The 20,070-nt window shown below is 40.4% G+C and overlaps 1 protein-coding gene across 1 annotated transcript in view; it reads right to left on the bottom strand.

Moving 5' to 3' along the window:
- LOC126993789 (uncharacterized) overlaps positions 1 to 20,070 on the bottom strand; it is a 151,259-nt gene that overhangs the window by 66,660 nt on the left and 64,529 nt on the right. Inside the window, exon 3 of the mRNA XM_050852950.1 lies at positions 12,268 to 12,509. Coding sequence (XP_050708907.1) covers positions 12,268 to 12,509 — 242 coding nt within the window. The remainder of the gene's footprint in view (positions 1 to 12,267; positions 12,510 to 20,070) is intronic.

Here is a 20,070-nt window from a genome sequence, read left to right as displayed (position 1 = left end):
TAGGAGATGTGAAGTAGGATTGTGAGTGGGACAGGATTGTGATTATTTGTTTACGATGTAAAGCAAAGGTAAAACCACTGGGAGTGGTATAATTAGGTGTTTCCATGACTTGTAGTAGATTATACTATAGGAATGTGTAGTAGGATTTTGTGAAGAGAGTACATAATGATTGTGATGTAAGCAGAGAGATACAAACCACTGCTTGTAGAACGACGAGTGTTATTATTATTGGCAACAACTGAGCACATATTGTAGTATTATGTTTAAGACATGTCGTTTGTCATATGTTGCATCCATTGCTGAATATGCCAGTGTTATGATCGTCTGAGCATAGAATATTGCGTAAGGCAATTACTTTCATTTAATTTTAAATAAATGTATATTTACTTTTTCCCTTGTTTATCCCCGAACACCAGTCTCCAATAACAACTTAAGCCGGATCACGCTACCAGGGATACGAGACGGTGAGATCATTTATGGAGTAATTAATGAGTGATAAAAGAGTTGATTTAATACAAGAAAAGAAGGGTCTAAAACTGGTGGCAGCGGTGGGATAAATAGGGACATGTGCTTACAGTGCTTTTGTTTAATTTACTCTGACGAGAAAACGCCTCTTATTTTCATTAAGCTTTGCTCGTTTTAAGTGGCGGAAATAATAGTAACGATTTAATTATATAATTAATGGTTCTTCCGGAGGACATGGACTTTGACGATATGGTAATGGAAACTCTGGCCAACCACTGTTGTTCTGTAGTGCAATGGGTAGCACGCGACTCAACCGAGAATTCATGAGTTCCTTCCCGGGCGGAGTGGAGAGGATGGGCAGTCTCTCCACCGGCGCCGTGATCCACTCCTCAGTGAGATGGTGTCAGGTGACAGGCAGCAGCAGCGTCCTGCCTCTCAGGTTTGTTTGTTTTAGGATTGTTACCCAGGATGGAAGGAGCACGGGCTCTACGCCTCACAGGGTGGTGGTGTGCCGCAGCGGACATGCAGCCATAGAGTGACTTTATAAAGGCCTAACCCGCGTCCCCAGGTAGGAAGTGTAGAGTATGATCTAGAAAAATGTGAAATACTAAGAAAAGTGTGAGGTATGGATAAAAGTCATGAATAAAAAATTAAAAATTAAGCATATGGACAATAGTGTGAAGTATTAAGATAAATGTGTGAAGTAAGAGAATCAGAGGAAGAGGAGGCCAGGGTAGTGCCCCCCTCAGTTATCTACTACAAATAACATTAAATAAACAAATGAAAATAAATAAATAAATAAACAAATATGCACACTTGCAGTGGAAAAAACGGAAAATGAGCAAAGAACAAAACAGGGAGTAACCTTTAATATAATAAGATGAAGGCTATAACGAAGAAGGGAGTAACCTTTAATATAATAAGATGAAGGCTATAACGAACAAGGGAGTAACCTTTAATATAATAAGATGAAGGCTATAACGAACAAGGGAGTAACCTTTAATATAATAAGATGAAGGCTATAACGAACAGGAGTAACCTTTAATATAATAAGATGAAGGCTATAACGAAGAAGGGAGTAACCTTTAATATAATAAGATGAAGGCTATAACGAACAAGGGAGTAACCTTTAATATAATAAGATGAAGGCTATAACGAACAGGGAGTAACCTTTAATATAATAAGATGAAGGCTATAACGAAGAAGGGAGTAACCTTTAATATAATAAGATGAAGGCTATAACGAACAGGGAGTAACCTTTAATATAATAAGATGAAGGCTATAACGAACAAGGGAGTAACCGCCTCACTTAAATATAAGGAAAAGAAGGCTATAACGAACAAGGGCGTGACCTTAAAAATAATGAAAAGAAGGCTATAATTAACATAACTCAAGAGTAACTTTGTTAGGCAGATCGCACTACTCATGATAATACATATGCAAAAGTGGCAGCACTCCTAGAAACAGGAGCGTGTGTGAGTTTTTAACGGATGAATTTATTAAAGAATTAGGGCTCGCAGTAAATAACTGTGAAGCGAAACCCGTGAATATTGTCTCTGTGCAAAGATACCATATTGAAAATGACGGTAAAAGACAAGTTAATATGGAAGGAAAAAGTAGTTTCCAAGACTTATTGATAACACGCGATGTAGGTTTGCCGACTCATATTATGTTGAGTACTGATTTGTCGTGTAGTACGAGATTATTTTGAAAACATTGCAACTAAATGAGGAACAAAAGAACGAAGCTTAAAACTGATAATAGAAGGGGAAACCATACAATTATGCCAGGAAAAATATGTCGTATATCTAGAGGTGAAGGATCTTAGCTAAATGTAGATGGAAATGAAGAATGTCTCACTGAAAATAAGGCCGTACGTTGGCAAGCAGCGGAACCTTTGCAACTGCATGCATCTGTTGCAGGTTACATAACGCTAGTAACGCAACTACAGGCAAGTGAAGCTTTACTTGAACCTTGTGTTAGTACTCCTCAGGCTAGAGTTTTGTGCTCACGGATAGTTAAGTTAACCCCTTCATCTGACAATCAAAGATCTTATGTCATTGTGCCGTATTTGAATATTGAAAGTGAGTGTAAAGATAGATGATAATACAACGTTAGGATTTGTGAAGCCTGTCACTCATGAGCTATACGCTGATCTGCCACAAGTATCTAGTGTACAGACCGCTGACACAGCTAAAACAGACTTGAAGCTCGCAGAGCTTGAAGTAAGGAAGAAAAGCCTCTATCAAATTGTTGACGCTAAATTCCCAAGTGAAGAGAGAGAATTAGGTTTTAAAGTCCTTAATAGATAAATATATAACAGTGTTTTCCACAGAACAAGAACCATTAACAGTAACACCCTATTTTTTTAAGCACCATCAAGCAAAACACTGATGAAGTAGTGTACAGGCGTCCATATAACATTCATATCAGTTATCATGACAGAGTAAATGAACAACTTATATCGCTCTAGCTACAGGGTGTGATTCGCCCTTCGCGATCACCCTATAATGCCCCACTTATCCCAGTGCAAAAAAACATGGAGTACTACGACTTTGTCTGGACTTCCGGGCACTTAATAAAACACTACGGGACGACCGGTACCCACTCCCTAATATAACTACCATACTCAATCAATTGGGAGATAGTAAGTTTTTTTTATGCCTAGACTTGAAACAGGGTTACCATCAAATCCCCCAAGATGAAATCAGCAGAGAGAAGACGGCATTTTCTTCTCCAGCAGGACATTGGGAATTTACTTCCCTCCCCTTTGGCCTTAAAACAGCCCCGTCCTGCTGCAAGAAAATAATAAACACTGTCCTTACAGGACTATTAAGCAACAAGGTTCAGGTGTACCTTGATGACATAATTATCCTGGGCGATACATTTTCTAATCACGCAGATAACTTAGAACAAATTCTGGATCGCTTAAAGGAAGCCAAACTGACTCTTAAGATGGAGAAGTGTAACTTTTTTAAGGACAAAGTAGATTACCTGGGCCATGCCATCCGCTCAGAGGGAATAAGACCTCAATCTAGCAAGCTGGAGGCCATACAAAACGTCCTGGCCCCCCAAACTGTTCATGATTTACAGTCATTTCTTGGATTGACTAATTATTATCGCAAATTTATTGCAAATTATTCACAAATTGTTGCTCCTTTTCTAAAGATTTACAAAGGGAAGAAAGGTACACAAAAAAAATAAATAAATAAATAAATAAATAATTAAAACTCCACTCATATGGACGGATGAAACAAAAATTGCGTTCTCAACCCTTAAGGATAGAATGCTTGGTACAGTCACTCTACGCATCCTACTACAATACTGGTGGAGTATTGCAATAACAGGATAATGATGATAAACTAAGACCTGTATCTTTTTTTGTGAGAAATTGAATACGGCAGAACAGCGGTACAGTATAGTTGAACGAGAGGCTTTAACTGTAATTTATGGGTTACACGTAAACCGCCCATTAATACTGGGTTACCCTGTTGAGATCCACACGGGTCACAGACCTTTAGTCTGGTTGTTACAGGTAGCTAGTCCCAACGGCAGGATAGCTAGATGGCAGACTCTCATGAGTGAGTATGGTTTCACAATCAATCATTTGCCTGGCAAGGAAAATATAGTTGCAGATTTTTTATCAAGGATGAAGGCTCAACAGGACACTGAGATTGAATTAGAAGGACACGCGCGATAATGTTTGTGGATGGGGAACAACAAAAACCGTGGAACACGTGGATAATGAGGGGCAAGGTATTGCACTAGTGCAGAAAAAGAAACAGGCGCCGAAAATTTAGAAAATAAAATACATGATATGTATGGACCTGAATAGTGAGTGTATTGGCCACACACTTGACTGGAGTATTCAGGAGATTAGTGAGCTGCATGATGAACAGCCAGCATATAAGTATGCTAAAAGAAGGAAGCCCCAAGAATGAAAATTGAGCAAAGACTCAGAGAAAAAAGGCATAATGTGAGATGCCGCCCCTGTTAGAGGTACAGGTGGAAAATGTGTTATATTGTATTGAAGATGGGCATAATCTGAGATGCCGCCCCTGTTAGAGGTACAGGTGGAAATTATGTATATTGTGTTGAAGATGGGCATAATGTGAGATGCCGCCCCTGTCAGAGTTACAGGTGGAAATAAATGATGTGTTTTAGTGAGTCCGTACGGAGAAGCCACTAAGGTGGTGATTCTACCCCCCAAGTATTTCCAAGGCGATAACTCTGGCTCATTCGTCGCCACTGCAGGGCACGGAGGAACCAAAGTTACGTTATGTCGGTGTAGAAAGTTCGCTTTCTGGCCTGGAATGAAACGGGATGTAGAAAATTATGTAAGGAAGTGCGTCATGGTAATCGTTTTAAAAGTGAGTTGGGAACTTGCACCCTGCTCCTTGGCGGCAATATCCAGACGTCACCGCTCCTTTTGGAAGAATACACATGGACCTTGTGGGTCCCATGGGTGTATCGGACAATGGGGTTCGATACGTAATGCCCATAGTTGATGTTTTTAAAAGATATTTGATTATAGTACCCTTACGGAGTAAGGAAGCCCGCGAAATGGCAAGGGCGTTGTACGTGGATGTTGTTTGTGTACACGGTGTTCCTCAGACAGTTGTTACAGATCAAGGTTCAGAGTTCGTTAATTCCGTGATGCAGGAGATAAATTAGAAGCTACCTGTGCGACACGCGAATAACGGCTTACCATACAAATGGAAATGGAATAATAAAGCGCGCAAATTATACTGTTGTTAACATTTTGAGGAGAATGTTCTAGGAAATGTGTCCGTTTGGGATATAATGCTACTTATAGACATCTTGGCCTATAATGCTGCGTATTATCGCACCATAAAGGAGTCCCCATTTTATCGAGAGAGACAGAGAGAGGATTTTTAGAGATCCTCCTGTACCCTACACTATGTTAGAAAAAATTCAGCAGCCCTGGTATGATATTTACTCCTATAAAGAGGAAATGGCTGTATTTGCAAGGAAAGTTTATGATATTTACTCCTATAAAGAGGAAATGGTTGTATTTGCAAGGAAAGTTTATGATATTTACTCCTATAAAGAGGAAATGGTTGTAATTGCAAGGAAAGTTTATGATATTTACTCCTATAAAGAGGAAATGGTTGTAATTGCAAGGAAAGTTTATGATATTTACTCCCATGAAGAGGAAATGGATGTAATTGCAAGGAAAGTTTATGATATTTACTCCCATGAAGAGGAAATGGATGTAATTGCAAGGAAAGTTTATGATATTGACTCCTATGAAGAGGAAATGGTTGCAGTTGCAAATAAAGTTTATGATAGATGCCAGGTTTACATTGAAAAAGTAGAGAAGAAATAGAAAAGAAATACAAAGCTTCAAAATCAAAACTATCAACGTTGGAGACAGTGTTCCTCAAACGAGACCACAGAAAAAAGTAAATAAAAAGTTGTAACTTATTTTTAATGGACCTTACAGGGTAATAGAGAAGATCAGTGATATAATGGTAAAAATTAGGAACCTCAGGACTAGTAAGGTTTCAACGGTCCCCACAGATAGAGTAAAAGTCCTTCATGAAGACTGCATCGATGTGCAGCAATGTCCAACGATTAGGCGAGCATACCCTTTAAATCCAGAGACAGACACTGATCTATTCTTTGCATTGCTCAACCCTGAAATCGCTGAGAAAACTTCTACCGAAAATAATGACTCGTAGCGGAGAGGTGACTGCTACTCATGACACATTAAATAATGTTCGTTCTACAACAGCAATAAACAGCTGATGCACAGGCCCTACCTTCTCAGGTTACTCCCAAACTTTCAGAGCCACCTCGGCATAGATAAAGCCTTCGCTCTTCGACGGTACAAGAGTTGCCTAATGTAGTGTCAAAACTAATACGATATAGAACAGGAATAATGCATAAGGATGAAAATGCAATAATTGAGTGGAAATATGACGAAATAAACCACAGATTGATTTGACTCTTTCGGTGTACGACTCAATGACACAACAGAGTCCCCAACACGTGCTGGCCAAAGTTTCACACCAACATACTCTCTATATTATAGTCCTCACAGATAGAGACTATAGTACCGTTTAGCCTTACATAAGATGTTTTAGCTGCATTATATAAAGCACGGATTTTAACTGCTTCGTTACTTGAAATATTATTCAAATGTCACCTGAGTATCCAGCTGTAAAAGCAATAAAATACACACTCTTTAATTTTGAAAACGAATTCAGTTTATTGTTGCATCATCTAAAAAAAGTTTTAGGCTATGTGATGACTACTATTCAAAACAAGCTCATGCTTCTATGAATTATAGAAAAAAAAAAAAAAACGGGAAATATTTTTTTTTTGAGGATCCTTGTCTAATAACCTATTTGGTACCGCGACCCAGGCTCAAGTTGATGCTATTCATGAAAAAATAAAGGACTAGAGTCATTAACTGAGAAAGATTTTATATAGTTAAATGTTTATTATGGAAAACTCAACATCATTAAGTAATATGCATGCCATGCAATCTGCCTTTAACAGGCTATATTCAGCTGTAGATGTATTGAACCAAGTTGTGCGCCATTTTAGTATAGACTATGGCATTAGGAAGAGAAAAAAGCTCCTACAAGAATTGTTATATTTTGACTTAGCATTGAGACACATAAGACCAGGTATACAAGATTTATATTTGAGTCTGCAGGCTCCCCTGCAAACATACATAACTCCAACCATTATGTGAAACAAACAGTTGTTCAGTACATTAAAGGAAGCCTAGGATCGGCCTCCAGGTTTTTTGTGCCTTGCAGTTCTTGATTTTTTAGCTCTTATAGGGATGTAATAACTGTCCTCCAGGACAACGGCTTTGCACGATTCTCGCAATTTCTATTTCACCAAACCTTTGCGAGGAGATCCGATTGACACCTTTGATGTCTTTCGAATCGACTCCCTTCCATTTTCTGTGCAGAATAGCACTCACTTTCTTATGTATAGTGTTGATTCAAGATGTATTGCCTTCAGTGAGAATAGGAAAATATATTTTATGCTTTCTAGTATAAAACACTGTAACAAGAATAACCATATGTTAGTTTGTCCTCCCACAGGCCCCGTCCATGAGGCTAGTGACGCAGCCTCTTGTAAATCGGCTGCTTTCTTGAAACATGAGTCAGTGATCAACCTCTGCCACACAATAGTTTTGAAAACATTTCCCCCTATGTTTTGAAAGGTCCTGGCTACTGGACCTGTTCACTTGCCTCCCCCATCACTCTGACACTCACATGCCCTACCCATCCTGTAAACAGACATACTGTCAGCCTGACGGATAATGGGATATTGATGCTTCGGCAAGGTTCTCTTCGCAGTGCTGAGTCCATCCCCCTACAGGAGCTAACAGCTGGCTTGCAGCCCCTAAATTATGTGGTCGAGCCGGATCAGCCCTTTCAACCCGCAATCCATTGGTGGATTGTTTTCGCCATTGTCGTGATCCTGGTTCTTCTGCTGGTAACGTCTGCCGTGGGGTATTCCTATGTCCTACGCTACGCACGACGCCGCCTAATTCCAGACTCGAGCCAACTGCAGACATTGCAAGGCGTATCTTCTCCACCAACACCTGTGAGATCTCAGGGGCGAGATCTTCCGGAAGGGGAAGTATGTCAGGACCCAGAAAACGAGGAAACAGAGGAGTGAGATATACAACTGTGTAAACATCTGACAGGACAAACACTAACAAAAAGGGTGACATATATAACAGTGTAAGCATCTCAAATACCAAAGAGGGGAAACAACGAGGCTAAAGAAAAACAGATACCCAGAGAGGAATGAGAGATATACAACTGTGTAAACATCTGACAGGACAAACACTAACAAGAAGGGTGACATATATAACAGTGTAAAGATCTCAAGTACAAAAGAGGGGAAACAACGAGGGTAAAGGAAAACAGATACCCAGACTCAGATACATAAAACAGATACCCAGTGGGCGTGGTCAGAAAGTGTGAACAACCATTGAAAAAGACTCTGACCCGTGACGTCAGTCGTGGCGACATGTTATGAGCCAATAATTTAACAGAAAAATCACTGAGGGAGTGTCTTAAGACTGACTCACGAATAGCAGGAGAAGTAAAACAATACAACATAATGAGCGAGCAGATGGGTGTGACAGGAAGTATTGGCCATTGGTTATGTAGAAAATTAAGGGCGTGTCAAGGATGTAAGTCCGCCTAAAACAAAGAAAAATGTGGCCTAGAAATCAGTGGTATGAGTAGACCGAGCTTGGTTCTCGCCTCAAGCAGACCTGCTACTCACTCAGCCGAGAATGGCTGTTGTGATCTTAATCGTGAGTAGAAATTCGAGAATCTAAGGGAAACCGACTGTATTGTCCTGGAGATTATAATGTAGGAGATGTGAAGTAGGATTGTGAGTGGGACAGGATTGTGATTATTTGTTTACGATGTAAAGCAAAGGTAAAACCACTGGGAGTGGTATAATTAGGTGTTTCCATGACTTGTAGTAGATTATACTATAGGAATGTGTAGTAGGATTTTGTGAAGAGAGTACATAATGATTGTGATGTAAGCAGAGAGATACAAACCACTGCTTGTAGAACGACGAGTGTTATTATTATTGGCAACAACTGAGCACATATTGTAGTATTATGTTTAAGACATGTCGTTTGTCATATGTTGCATCCATTGCTGAATATGCCAGTGTTATGATCGTCTGAGCATAGAATATTGCGTAAGGCAATTACTTTCATTTAATTTTAAATAAATGTATATTTACTTTTTCCCTTGTTTATCCCCGAACACCAGTCTCCAATAACAACTTAAGCCGGATCACGCTACCAGGGATACGAGACGGTGAGATCATTTATGGAGTAATTAATGAGTGATAAAAGAGTTGATTTAATACAAGAAAAGAAGGGTCTAAAATTAAAGCCACCTTATGAATCTATTTGATGTACAAGATACCCTTCCAACATATACCTAATAGCTTCAAACCTTTACCTACTAACCTTAGAATCCCTTCTCTAACATATAGCTTTTGATCATCCCTTCAGAGCTTACAACATCTACAGAAACAGCTAAACCACCTCATGAATCCCTTCGGTACATTTACAGCTTCAAACCAATTCCTCGACAAAGCTCAAAATCACTCTGCAATCCCCTTAACTGCCTCCTGAACCTTTAAACCCGCCTCGTGAAGCCCCGGACCTCAGTGTAAGGACTCCGTAAAGCATCCGGATCCCACACCGGCACGGGACAGGAGCTTAAGGTTGCCAAATTTGTGAACTTTCCTCATCCTCTTTTACAGGTCGCCGTTCTCAGCGGACAAACACCGGGATAAAGTCTAAGGGGGATAATGCACTTCTTTCAATAATTATCTCATTTTTTTGTTATTGTGGTTTTATGTTTCCTTTTTATTTTGCGGGGGTGGCTGTTCTGCTCCCCTCTCGCTGTCTTGATTTCTCTTTTTTTCTATGTTTTTTCTTTTGTTTTTCCTTCTAATTCTTTCTTGTTCTTGCTCATTCATTTTCTTGTTTGCTTGTTCTAATTATTTTTTTCTCTATTTTTCTTTTTATTCCTCATCTTCTTTACTCTTCTTCGTGTTCTTGCTCTCGTTGTTGTTGTTGTTGTTGTTGTTGTTGTTGATCTTCTTCTTCTTCTTCTTCTTCTTCTTCTTCTTCTTCTTCTTCTTCTTCTCTCCTTTCTTTCTTCTTCTTTCTCTCCTCCTCCTCCTCTTCAGCATCAAATTAATTCTTGTTTTTTTCCACATTTCAGAACTTTCCCTTTCTCTCTTTCTCTTTTTCTCCTCGCGGTTGTTCCTGCCCTATAATATTTTCCTCTTTTTTTTCCTCTCAGACGTTCACCGGATCAAGTTATTTCCCTCCCCTGATTTTCCATGCGGTTAACTCCTTTTTTCTTTCTTTTTTTTTGTTTCTGGGTCCGTCTGGCTGCTCTCTTCTCTACCCCGTTTATTCTTTAACCCTTTCCTCTTTCTTCTCTTTCTCTTGCTTATCTTCCTTCTCGTTGTTTGTTTGTTCGTTTTATTTCTTGGTGTTTGATTTTTTTTTTTACTGTGTTTAATTCTTTTTTTTTTATCTGTCCACCTTCTTATCTTCCATCTTTATTATTTTTTTTCACTTTCTCTTAATTCGTTTTTTTCCGTTTTTTTTATTTTCACATTATTTACCTTCCCCTCCTCTTTGCCACCTTCCTTTATTCCTTTATTCATCTTCTCTTCTTTTTTCTTCGTTTTTTTTTTCTTCTCTTCCTCCTCCTCTTTCTCTTTTTTGCATGCTTTTACTTTCTTTTTTTCTTCACCCTCTCTCCTTTCTTTCTTTTTCTCCTTCCCTTCCTCCTCCTCTTTATCTTTTTTTTTCATCCTATCGCCTTTTTTTCTCTCTTCACCCTCTCTCCTTTTCTTCCTTTTCTCCTCTCTTTCTTTATCTTCTCTCCTCCTCCTCCTCCTCCTCCTCCTCCTCTCCTTCTCCTTTCCTCCCCCTCTGAAATACCACAGTTCCCCAGGCCATTAGTTTTGCCCTCACTTCCCGTTCTCTCTCTTTCCTTTTAGCAAACATCTGCAACTTTTTTTCTTCTGTGGCAAAGTCGGGATTTTTACTTCACCCTCCTTCCTCCTCTCCTTTTCTGCCTCCTCTTCTTCCTCATTCCCTGCCTCCTTCCCTCCTCCTCTTCGTCCTGCTCTTCATCATCATTCTCCTTGTCCTCTTTATTTTCTTTGAAGTTATACAAAAAAATGCAAGAAATTTTACGTGTTCTTGGTTTGTGTATGTAGTTAAGATACACACACACACACACACACACACACACACACACACTAAGTCAATCAGTCAGTCAGTCAGTCAATCAGTCATTTAATCAATCACTTACTCAGTCGATCAGTTACCCAGTCACTCAGTCAGTCAGTCTATCAATCAGTCAGCCAGTCAGTCAAAAGATCAATTAGTCAATCAATCAATAAATAAATAAATCAGTCAATCAGGTAATCATTCTATCAATCAGCCAGTCACTCATGTACTCAGTCAGTCAATCGATCATTCATTCAGTCCTTCAATCAATCAGTCAGTCAGTCAGTCCTTTATGTAATCAGACAGTCAATCGATCAATCAGTTAATCGTTCAGTTTGTCAGTCAATCGATTGTTCATACAGTCTCTTAAACAATCAGTCAGTCAGTCAGCCAATGAGTCCATTAGTTGGTCTTTCAGTTTATCACTTAATCAATCAATCAGTCACTCAGTTGATCTGGCAATCAGTTAGTCAATCGGTCAGGCGGTAAAATAGTTAGTCAATCAATTAGTCGGTCACTCGATTAATCAATCAGTTAGTCATTCAATTAACCAGCCATTGAGTCATTATTCAGTCGTTCATACAGTCAATCACTTAGTCAGCCAATCCATTAGTCAATCATTCAGTTACCCAGTCAGCCAATCCGTTAGTCTATAACTTAGCCACTCAATCAGTCAGTCAGTCAGTCAATCAATTAGTCAGTCAGTCAGTCAGTCAATCCATTAGTCAATCATTCAGTCACTCAATCAGGCAGGCATTCAGTCAGTCAATCACTCAGTCAATTATTCAGTCAGTCAGTCAGTCAATCCATTAGTCAGTCAATCACTCAGTCTCACAAACAGTCAGTCAGTCAGTTAATCAGCTAGCCAGTCAGTCAGCCCACCAGTCAACCTGTTCTCTCACCGACTCGTTGAGGAGGTCGTTCACGGTACAGTCAATCAATCATTCATCCAGTTAGTCAGTCACTCAGTCAGTCAGTTAGTCAATCCATCCATCCGGCTGTCCACTCACCGACTCGTTGAGGAGGTCGTGCACGGTACAGTCCAGCGTGGCCGTGTCGCCGAGGAACACTTCGCGGCTGGCGTTGGTGCTGGAGAAGTGTGGCTCGGGTACCTCCTGGTGGTGGTGGTGCGTGTGGTGCGTGTGGTCGTAGTGCGCCTCCGACACGCTCACGAAGGGGTGGATACGGGCGGGGGGCGGCAGCAACTTGATGGAGAGTGAAGACGCGGCTATCCTGCGACCCACCGCCGATCCTGGGGGGAAGGAAAGAGGAGGCAGGTTAGGGAGTTAGTTGGTTAGTTGGGTTGTTAGCTGGTTATTGTTTGTTAGTCGGTTAGTGTGTGTTAGGTAGGTAGGTAGGTATTTGGTTAGTTGGTTAGTTATATAGTTAGTTAGTTAAGTAGTTAGTCGGTTAGTCAACAAGTTAAGTCATACATCACTACAGTCACTAAAAATAAAATTATCCTGCACCACTAACGGGCTGGAGCCGTCCATACCGCCCCTCAAGATAGTCAACAGCGCTTCAGGCAGCACAAAAAAAAAGTTAGTTTGTTATATGATTTGTTGGTTTGTTAGTTGGTAAGCATGTTAGTTAGTAGTTAGTTATGGTGGTGATGTTTGGAATTATTGTGACGTTTGTAATGGTGTTGATGGCTGATTGGAGTGCATATCATACAAAGAAAAAGAGGAAAGTGAGAAAGTTAAAGAAGACGAAAAGGAAACTGCGACGAAAGAAATTTATATACAAAATGTCATGGTAGGGTCTGGCCTGTCTGGATGAGTACCGCAGCGCACTCAGCCACCCCGAGCTGCTGCCTTCTTTCCCTCTTCCTGAATAACTCTTCCCTCCATTGGACGTGCCAAACCCTGAGGACTTTTTGGCACGCCCTCAACCTTAGTCCTCCCACATGTTTGCCGTGTGTGGCGCCCCTGTAAGGCAGGGAGACGGGAGTCCTGGAGGTTGAGTCGTGTGCTGCGGCTAGAATCACTCTTTGGTTCCTTATTCCGGCCAAGACGGGCGGCCTCCCCTTGGCTCGGAGAGGTCAGTCGGCTAGTCTGCGTGACCACGAGCCAAGCGGACACCACTGTGTCAAATGGTGGCTGCGCATACTCTCCTGCTACCCCTGGGGCTGTTGGGCGTATGCTACCCGTTCGTAAGTTAGGTAGGAAGTTAGAGTATGTTTTCTAGTGACGTTTGTGATGGTGTTGGCGCTAAAGGAAGACGCATATTATAAAATGAGAACGGGGAAAGTCAGAAGAGGAAAGAGGACGACTAGAACGGTGCAAAGAAATATCATAAAAAAAACTCCTGAAAAGCAAAAAGAATATGAAGCAAAGCATAAAAATGAGAAGACAAGATTAAAACAAGAAAAAAAAGTGTTGCTCAAGCTTAGTACGAGCGAGATAGGATTTAGTCTGAATTGCCCCGCTGGAGAAGGAGAAAAAGAGAAAGACGAGGAGGAGGCGGAGGAAGACGAGAAGGGTTGAGAGGGATGAGATGAAGAAAGAGACCTTAATAGGAGGAGGAGAAAGAGGAGACGAAAGAAATTAAACCAATTACAAGGAGGGAAGAGGAGAGGAGAAACCCAACGATAATAATAGTAATAAAAGTAACAAGAAAAAGATGGGGAGAGAAAAACTGCATAAGCGTAACGAAGAAAAAAGAAAAAAGTCAGAAAAATAATTAACAGTAAGGAAAAGTAGAATAAAAATAAGAAAAAAATGAAGATAACTGAAGTGGCTATTATGCGGAAATGCACCGAGGAAGAGAAGGGAGAGAGAGAGAGAGAGAGAGAGAGAGAGAGAGATAAGAGAAAGGAGAAAAGTTTACCTAAGAGACTGGCAGAGTATTGGAAGAAAAAAGGAGACGAGAGATCTTCGAGATATTAGAAGGAGAGAAGAGGGAAGGGAGGAGAGGAAGGGCGAGAGGAAGAAAGGAAGGGGAGAGAGAGGTAAAGGAAGCGAAGGAAGGAACAGGAAACGGAAAGAAGCAGGATAAAGGGAGGAAACCAGGAAATGAAGGAAAGGGGAAAGAGAAGGGAACGAAAGAAGAGAGGAAGGAGTGGAAGAGGGACGCAAGATGAAGACAGGAAGGAAGAAAGGAAGGAAAGACGAAAGAGAGGAAGGCAAAAGAGAGCGGAAGAAGGGAGAAGGAAGAGGGAAGACAATACGTTTGGGGAATAGAAGGTAGGAAAAGGGATAAAAAAGAATGGAGGAAAGGAAGAAGGGAGCCATCAGGGCGCGGTGGAGGGAAGAGAAAAGCGGATTGGAGAGATGGAGAAAAGAGAGTGGAGAGCCCAGACAGCTTACTCCTCTGTGTGTGTGTGTGTGTGTGTGTGTGTGTGTGTGTGTGTGTGTGTGTGTGTGTGTTTGCTTGTTTATTTGCTTTCTTGTCTCTCTCTCTCTCTCTCTCTCTCTCTCTCTCTCTCTCTCTCTCTCTCTCTCTCTCTCTCTCTCTCTCTCTCTCTCTCTCTCTCTCTCTCTCTCTCTCTCTCTCTCTCTCTCCCTCTCTCTCTCTCTCTCTCTCTTCTCTCTCTCTCTCTCCTCTCTCTCTCCTCTCTCTCTCCTCTCTCTCTCTGTTGCCCCCTTCCCCATTCCTCACCGTCACGTGACCTTGTGTGTGCGGGGTGCCAACTTTATGAGTGGCGCGGGAAAGCCTTGAAAATATTACTACTACAAGTCCTTTCTCCTTTTCTGTGTGTGTGTGTGTGTGTGTGTGTGTGTGTGTGTGTGTGTGTGTGTGTGTGTTTATTTTTTCTGTTATTACTTTATTATCTATTTATTTTATTACTACTACATTTTTTTTTCGTTATTACTTTTATTACTTTTTTATCACCAAGTTCTTTCTCTTCTTTTTTCTTTGTCTTTATTTTATTCTTATTTAATTATAGCGTTATATATTTTTTATCACTACACTTTTATTTTCATTGTTATTTTTTTACAACTTTTATTACTTTTTTATTTCAAGTCCTTTTTTTTTCTTTTTCTTTCTCTTTTTTTTTTTGGAGGAAAGGGTTAGGCGTGTAAGGGTGAATTTTCTTCTCTTTCTTTCTTTTTTCTTCCTTTTTTTGTTTTGTTTTTCTCTCACTTTTCTGGAGCTTTTAGGGAATGTGTTTTAAAAGGGGAGGGTCTTAGGAATACCACTTAATTTTATGGTATTGAAGAGCATGGCAAAATAAAGTATAAGAAAAATGAACGTAAACACACAAAAAAGCAGGCAATATTGGTTTTACCCTTCGTAGAGGCAGGAAGGGCTTTCGAATACTATTTTTTTTTATAGTAAAGGGAAAAGTTGAAGGAAGGAACAAAAGAAAACAAATCAAAGAGAGCGCGTCAAAAGGAAAAAGCGAGGAAAAAAAGGATAACCAAAGAAAAAAAACGTTAACAGGGGAAAGCAAAGGAAGAAAAAATAAAGGAAAATATCAAGGAAAAGAAGAAAAACTTAGGAAAACAAGGGAAAACAAAGAAAACCCAGACTAAGAAACAAAGGGAAAAGGGGAAAAACAAATGAAAAACAAATTATGTAAAAAGGAAAAACAAGGAAAAAAGAAAAAAATAGAAAAAACAAAAAGAAAATCGAAAAAAGAAAAAAAAATATGAACACAAAAAGAAAACAAAAAAATTAATGGAAGAAAATAAAGTCCATTAACAGGTTAGATAAAATAAAGAACATACGAAAGCTGCCTACCACCGCATCACCAAGATATAGATAGAGTGCCGCCCTGCAGTGCCAACACGGGTGACTAAGAGCGCCTAGCCAAATGCCCATCAGTCAGCGTTCAAAGCGATGGAATATATTTTTGTGCAGCGTGAATGTGCTTAAATTGTGTCTGTCAGTTAATGCGATTGAAATGCCAGCGAAAAAGTGAGAGAGAGAGAGAGCGAGAGAGAGAGAGAGAGAGAGAGACCTAACCTGATTGACTCATGGCTCCTAATCTTTTTTCCCTTCCTCGCTTTCTCTGGTCACACACACTCACACACACACACACACACACACACACACACACACACACACACACACACACACACACACACACACACACACACACACACACACACACACAGTTCAGGTAAAAGACAAAACTTCTTTCGCGGAAAGTTTTCATTGTTAGCCTGATCCGAGATGAAGTTAAAAGGACTCTCTCTCTCTCTCTCTCTCTCTCTCTCTCTCTCTCTCTCTCTCTCTCTCTCTCTCTCTCTCTCTCTCTCTCAGCAGGAACAAAAGGCTTAGAGAGAGAGAGAGAGAGAGAGAGAGAGAGAGAGATTGGCTTAATAACTCGAAATCCAAAGTTTAGAACGAGATGATTCTGATTAAGAGAGAGAGAGAGAGAGAGAGAGAGAGAGAGAGAGAGAGAGCGTGTGTTTGTGTGTGTGTGTGTGTGTGTGTGTGTGTGTGTGTGTGTGTGTGTGTGTTCGTAAGCGTCTCACGTGTCAGTCAAAACTCCTGCAAACATTTATTGCTTTTTTTTTTGGTTTCCTCTTTGTTTTGTTTGTGTTTGCGTAACTTTTCTTTTGTTGAGCTCAAATGTGAGTTGAGAAGGATTGAAAGCAGCCACCTCTCTCTCTCTCTCTCTCTCTCTCTCTCTCTCTCTCTTCATTTCTATATTTTTTGTATGTATTTCTGTATTTATTTGTCTGTCTTTCTTTATGTTTGTTTTTTTCGCCTCTCTTTGTCTTTATCCATCTGTATGTTTATCTGCTATGTCTGTCTGTCTTTCTCTTGGTTTGTGATTGCATATTTTTGTCTGTTTGAATGTATTGTGTTCCCTCGCCTGTATATCTATGTTTTTATGTCTGTCTGTCTGTTCATCTCTTTCTCTGTCTTTCTGTCTGGCTTTGGTTTCATCCCTCTCTCTAACTACCCAAAAAAACTCACAAACCAATTTCGGGAAAGCCAGCGAATCAAAACTATCACACTGATCAACAAAAATACCGACAAGCCTTGAGCCCACAATGTCTGTAGCACAACACCGCGGACTAACGTAACAAGGGCGAGCGGAGGGAAGGGGAACTCAACTACTTCGATCGTTGCGGTGCCGAAGAAAAATTTGACGAAGGAAACAAACACGAGAAGCGCTGATGGAGGAAGAGAAACTAGAGCTTGAGGAGGAGAAGGGATAGAAGGAGTAGAAGGAGGAGATTTGGGCAAACAATGAAGGGAAGAGTGAAAGGTTCGTGAGTTGTAAGTAAAAATGTGTTGGTGTAGTTAACTTTGGCGATATTCAGAACAAGGAGAAGGAGCAGAAGTTGGACGAGAAGGAGGATTGAGGAGGAGGAGGAGGAGGAGGCGGAGGAATTGGAGGAGGATTGTGGATGGTTAAGTAAAGAAAGGGAATTGGTATATATGCAATGAAACGATACGAGAGAGAGAGAGAGGAAAGAATTAGAGAAAAAAGCGACAGACAGACAGACAGAAGACAGACAGACACACAGACAGACAGACAGACAGACAGACATAGACACAGAGATCTATACGCTATTGAAAAAGAAGACAATTAACAAGGAATCAGGGAAGAAATAAGAAGCAATTAAAAATAAGAAGCGAAATTAGGACAGAGGTAAAACGAACACGGGAGAAGGCGATAAGATAATGAAAGGGGAGAAGACAGAATGATGAAAGGGGAAGACAGCAAGATGATGAAGGGGAGAAGAGGAGATGAAAATGAAGGGGAGATAAATAATAAAGGATGAGAAAAGAACGGCAATGAAAGGCCTCTGAAATCTAGCCAAAATACTGATGGTCATTTAAATCACTTATCGAAACAAATAGTAAATATGTAACTAGAAGGAGAGAGGAATGAGACTGAAGATTTGAATATGTAAAGGAAGCAAAGAAGACTGAGAAAACGATAGAAAATAATGGAGTAATGATATATCGTCACCCTCATAAAATAATCGCCTAAGTCATTTTTCAGCGATTTCCAGGTTTTTCTCTACATCAATTTTTTTTACATGCGACTGCCATTTTTGTATAGTTGCCTTCGTCATTCTGGGTTTGAGTGTTCTAGAATTGGCCTTTTCGTTTCTGCCTAACTCTTAAGCCAAATGAGATAATGACAATTCTTTTCTCATTTCCTGTAAAGTAGAAAATAATGACTTAGTTTGTTCCCGAAGGTGACGATATATAATGGTGAGAGAGAAGAGGAGGAAAAGAAGGAGGAAGTAAAGAAAGAGAAGAAAGATCAGGAGGGGGAAGAACAAGATCATGAAGGATAGGAGGCGTAAGCTAAGGTGCTGTGAGGGCTTTACTCATCCATGAATAAAAGATGTATTAAAATGTGTATCGACGTACTGACCGTCACACTGAAGGCTCGTATTCACGCTCCCCTTCGGCTTCCACAACGACTATACCAAAAGGCCACAGGGGAGGTTATTCTGATTCTTGTGAGTGATTTTGCCAATCCGGGTACAGAAGGATTGTCAAACTATCACTAGGCTCATTAAACTACCCATGGAAATACTAACACACCCTATACGAAAGCCTTAACAAGTGTAGGTGTGTAAGGCCCGGATTCTCACTCGCTTTCGACTCACACAACTATTCCCAAAGGTCACAGGGGAGGTTAGTCTGGTTCTCATGAGTGTTTTTCCACATTCACGGTGCAGAAGCCTTCTCACACTATCAATAAGGTCATGAAAGCACCCGTGGCAATTCCCGCAACCTCCTCGAAAGCCTTATCCAATGTGGGTGTGTGAGCCCCGAAATGTTTGAGAATGCGAGTCACTAACGGCGAGGGAACGATAATACACTGAAGGCCTGTCTTGGCGCGCGGTGGAAAGCTCTCGTGTGATGGATGGACAAAACGTGCCCAGAAAACAAGGACTGGCGATGTACTGAGTTGTTCTGTGAAAGAGTGACGCGACGCAAAGAATAGTAAGTTGCATGTATAGAGGAACCTTGAGTAAGAGACTGATGCAAGGAAATACGGTAAAAATGAAGGAGAATTAAGAAATGAAAACTAGGAATGACAATGTAATGAGTTGTTCTGTGAAAGAGTGACGCGAGGCAAAGAAAAGGAGTTGAATGTATAGAGGAACCTTAAGTAAGAGACTGATGCAAGGAAATACGTTAAAAATGAAGGAGAATTAAGAAATGAAAACTAGGAATGACGATGTACTGAGTTGTTCTGTGACCCGAGAGTGACGCGACGCAAAGAATAGTATGTTGCATGTATAGAGGGACCTTGAGTAAGAGACTGATGCAAGGAAATACGTTAAAAATGAAGGAGAATTAAAGAGAAAACTAGGAATGACGATGTACTGAGTTGTTCTGTGACCCGAGAGTGACGCGACGCAAAGAAAAGGAGTTGTGTGTATAGAGGGACCTTGAGTAAGAGACTGATGCAAGGAAATACGTTAAAAATGAAGGAGAATTAAAGAGAAAACTAGGAATGACGATGTACTGAGTTGTTCTGTGACCCGAGAGTGACGCGACGCAAAGAAAAGGAGTTGTGTGTATAGAGAGACCTTGAGTAAGAGACTGATGCAAGGAAATACGTAAAAAATGAAGGATAATTAAAACATGAAAACTAGGACTGACGATGTAATGAGTTATGGAACCCGAGAGTGACGCGACGCAAAGGATAGCAAGTTTTATGCGTAGAGGAACCTTGAGTAAGAGACTGATGCAAGGAAATACGTTAAAAATGAAGGATAATTAAAAAATGAAAACTAGGACTGACGATGTAATGAGTTATGTAACCCGAGTGAAGTAGGTCCATGCATAGTGACCTCGACTTAAAAACTGATGCAAGTAAATACGTTAAAAGTTAAATAGAATTGAAATTTATGGCTTTTGGTTTAATATTGACAAAA

Source organism: Eriocheir sinensis, chromosome 7 (genome assembly GCF_024679095.1).
Source record: "Eriocheir sinensis breed Jianghai 21 chromosome 7, ASM2467909v1, whole genome shotgun sequence".
In the NCBI taxonomy this organism is placed as follows: domain Eukaryota; kingdom Metazoa; phylum Arthropoda; class Malacostraca; order Decapoda; family Varunidae; genus Eriocheir; species Eriocheir sinensis.
This window is presented reverse-complemented; position numbering and strand designations above follow the sequence as displayed.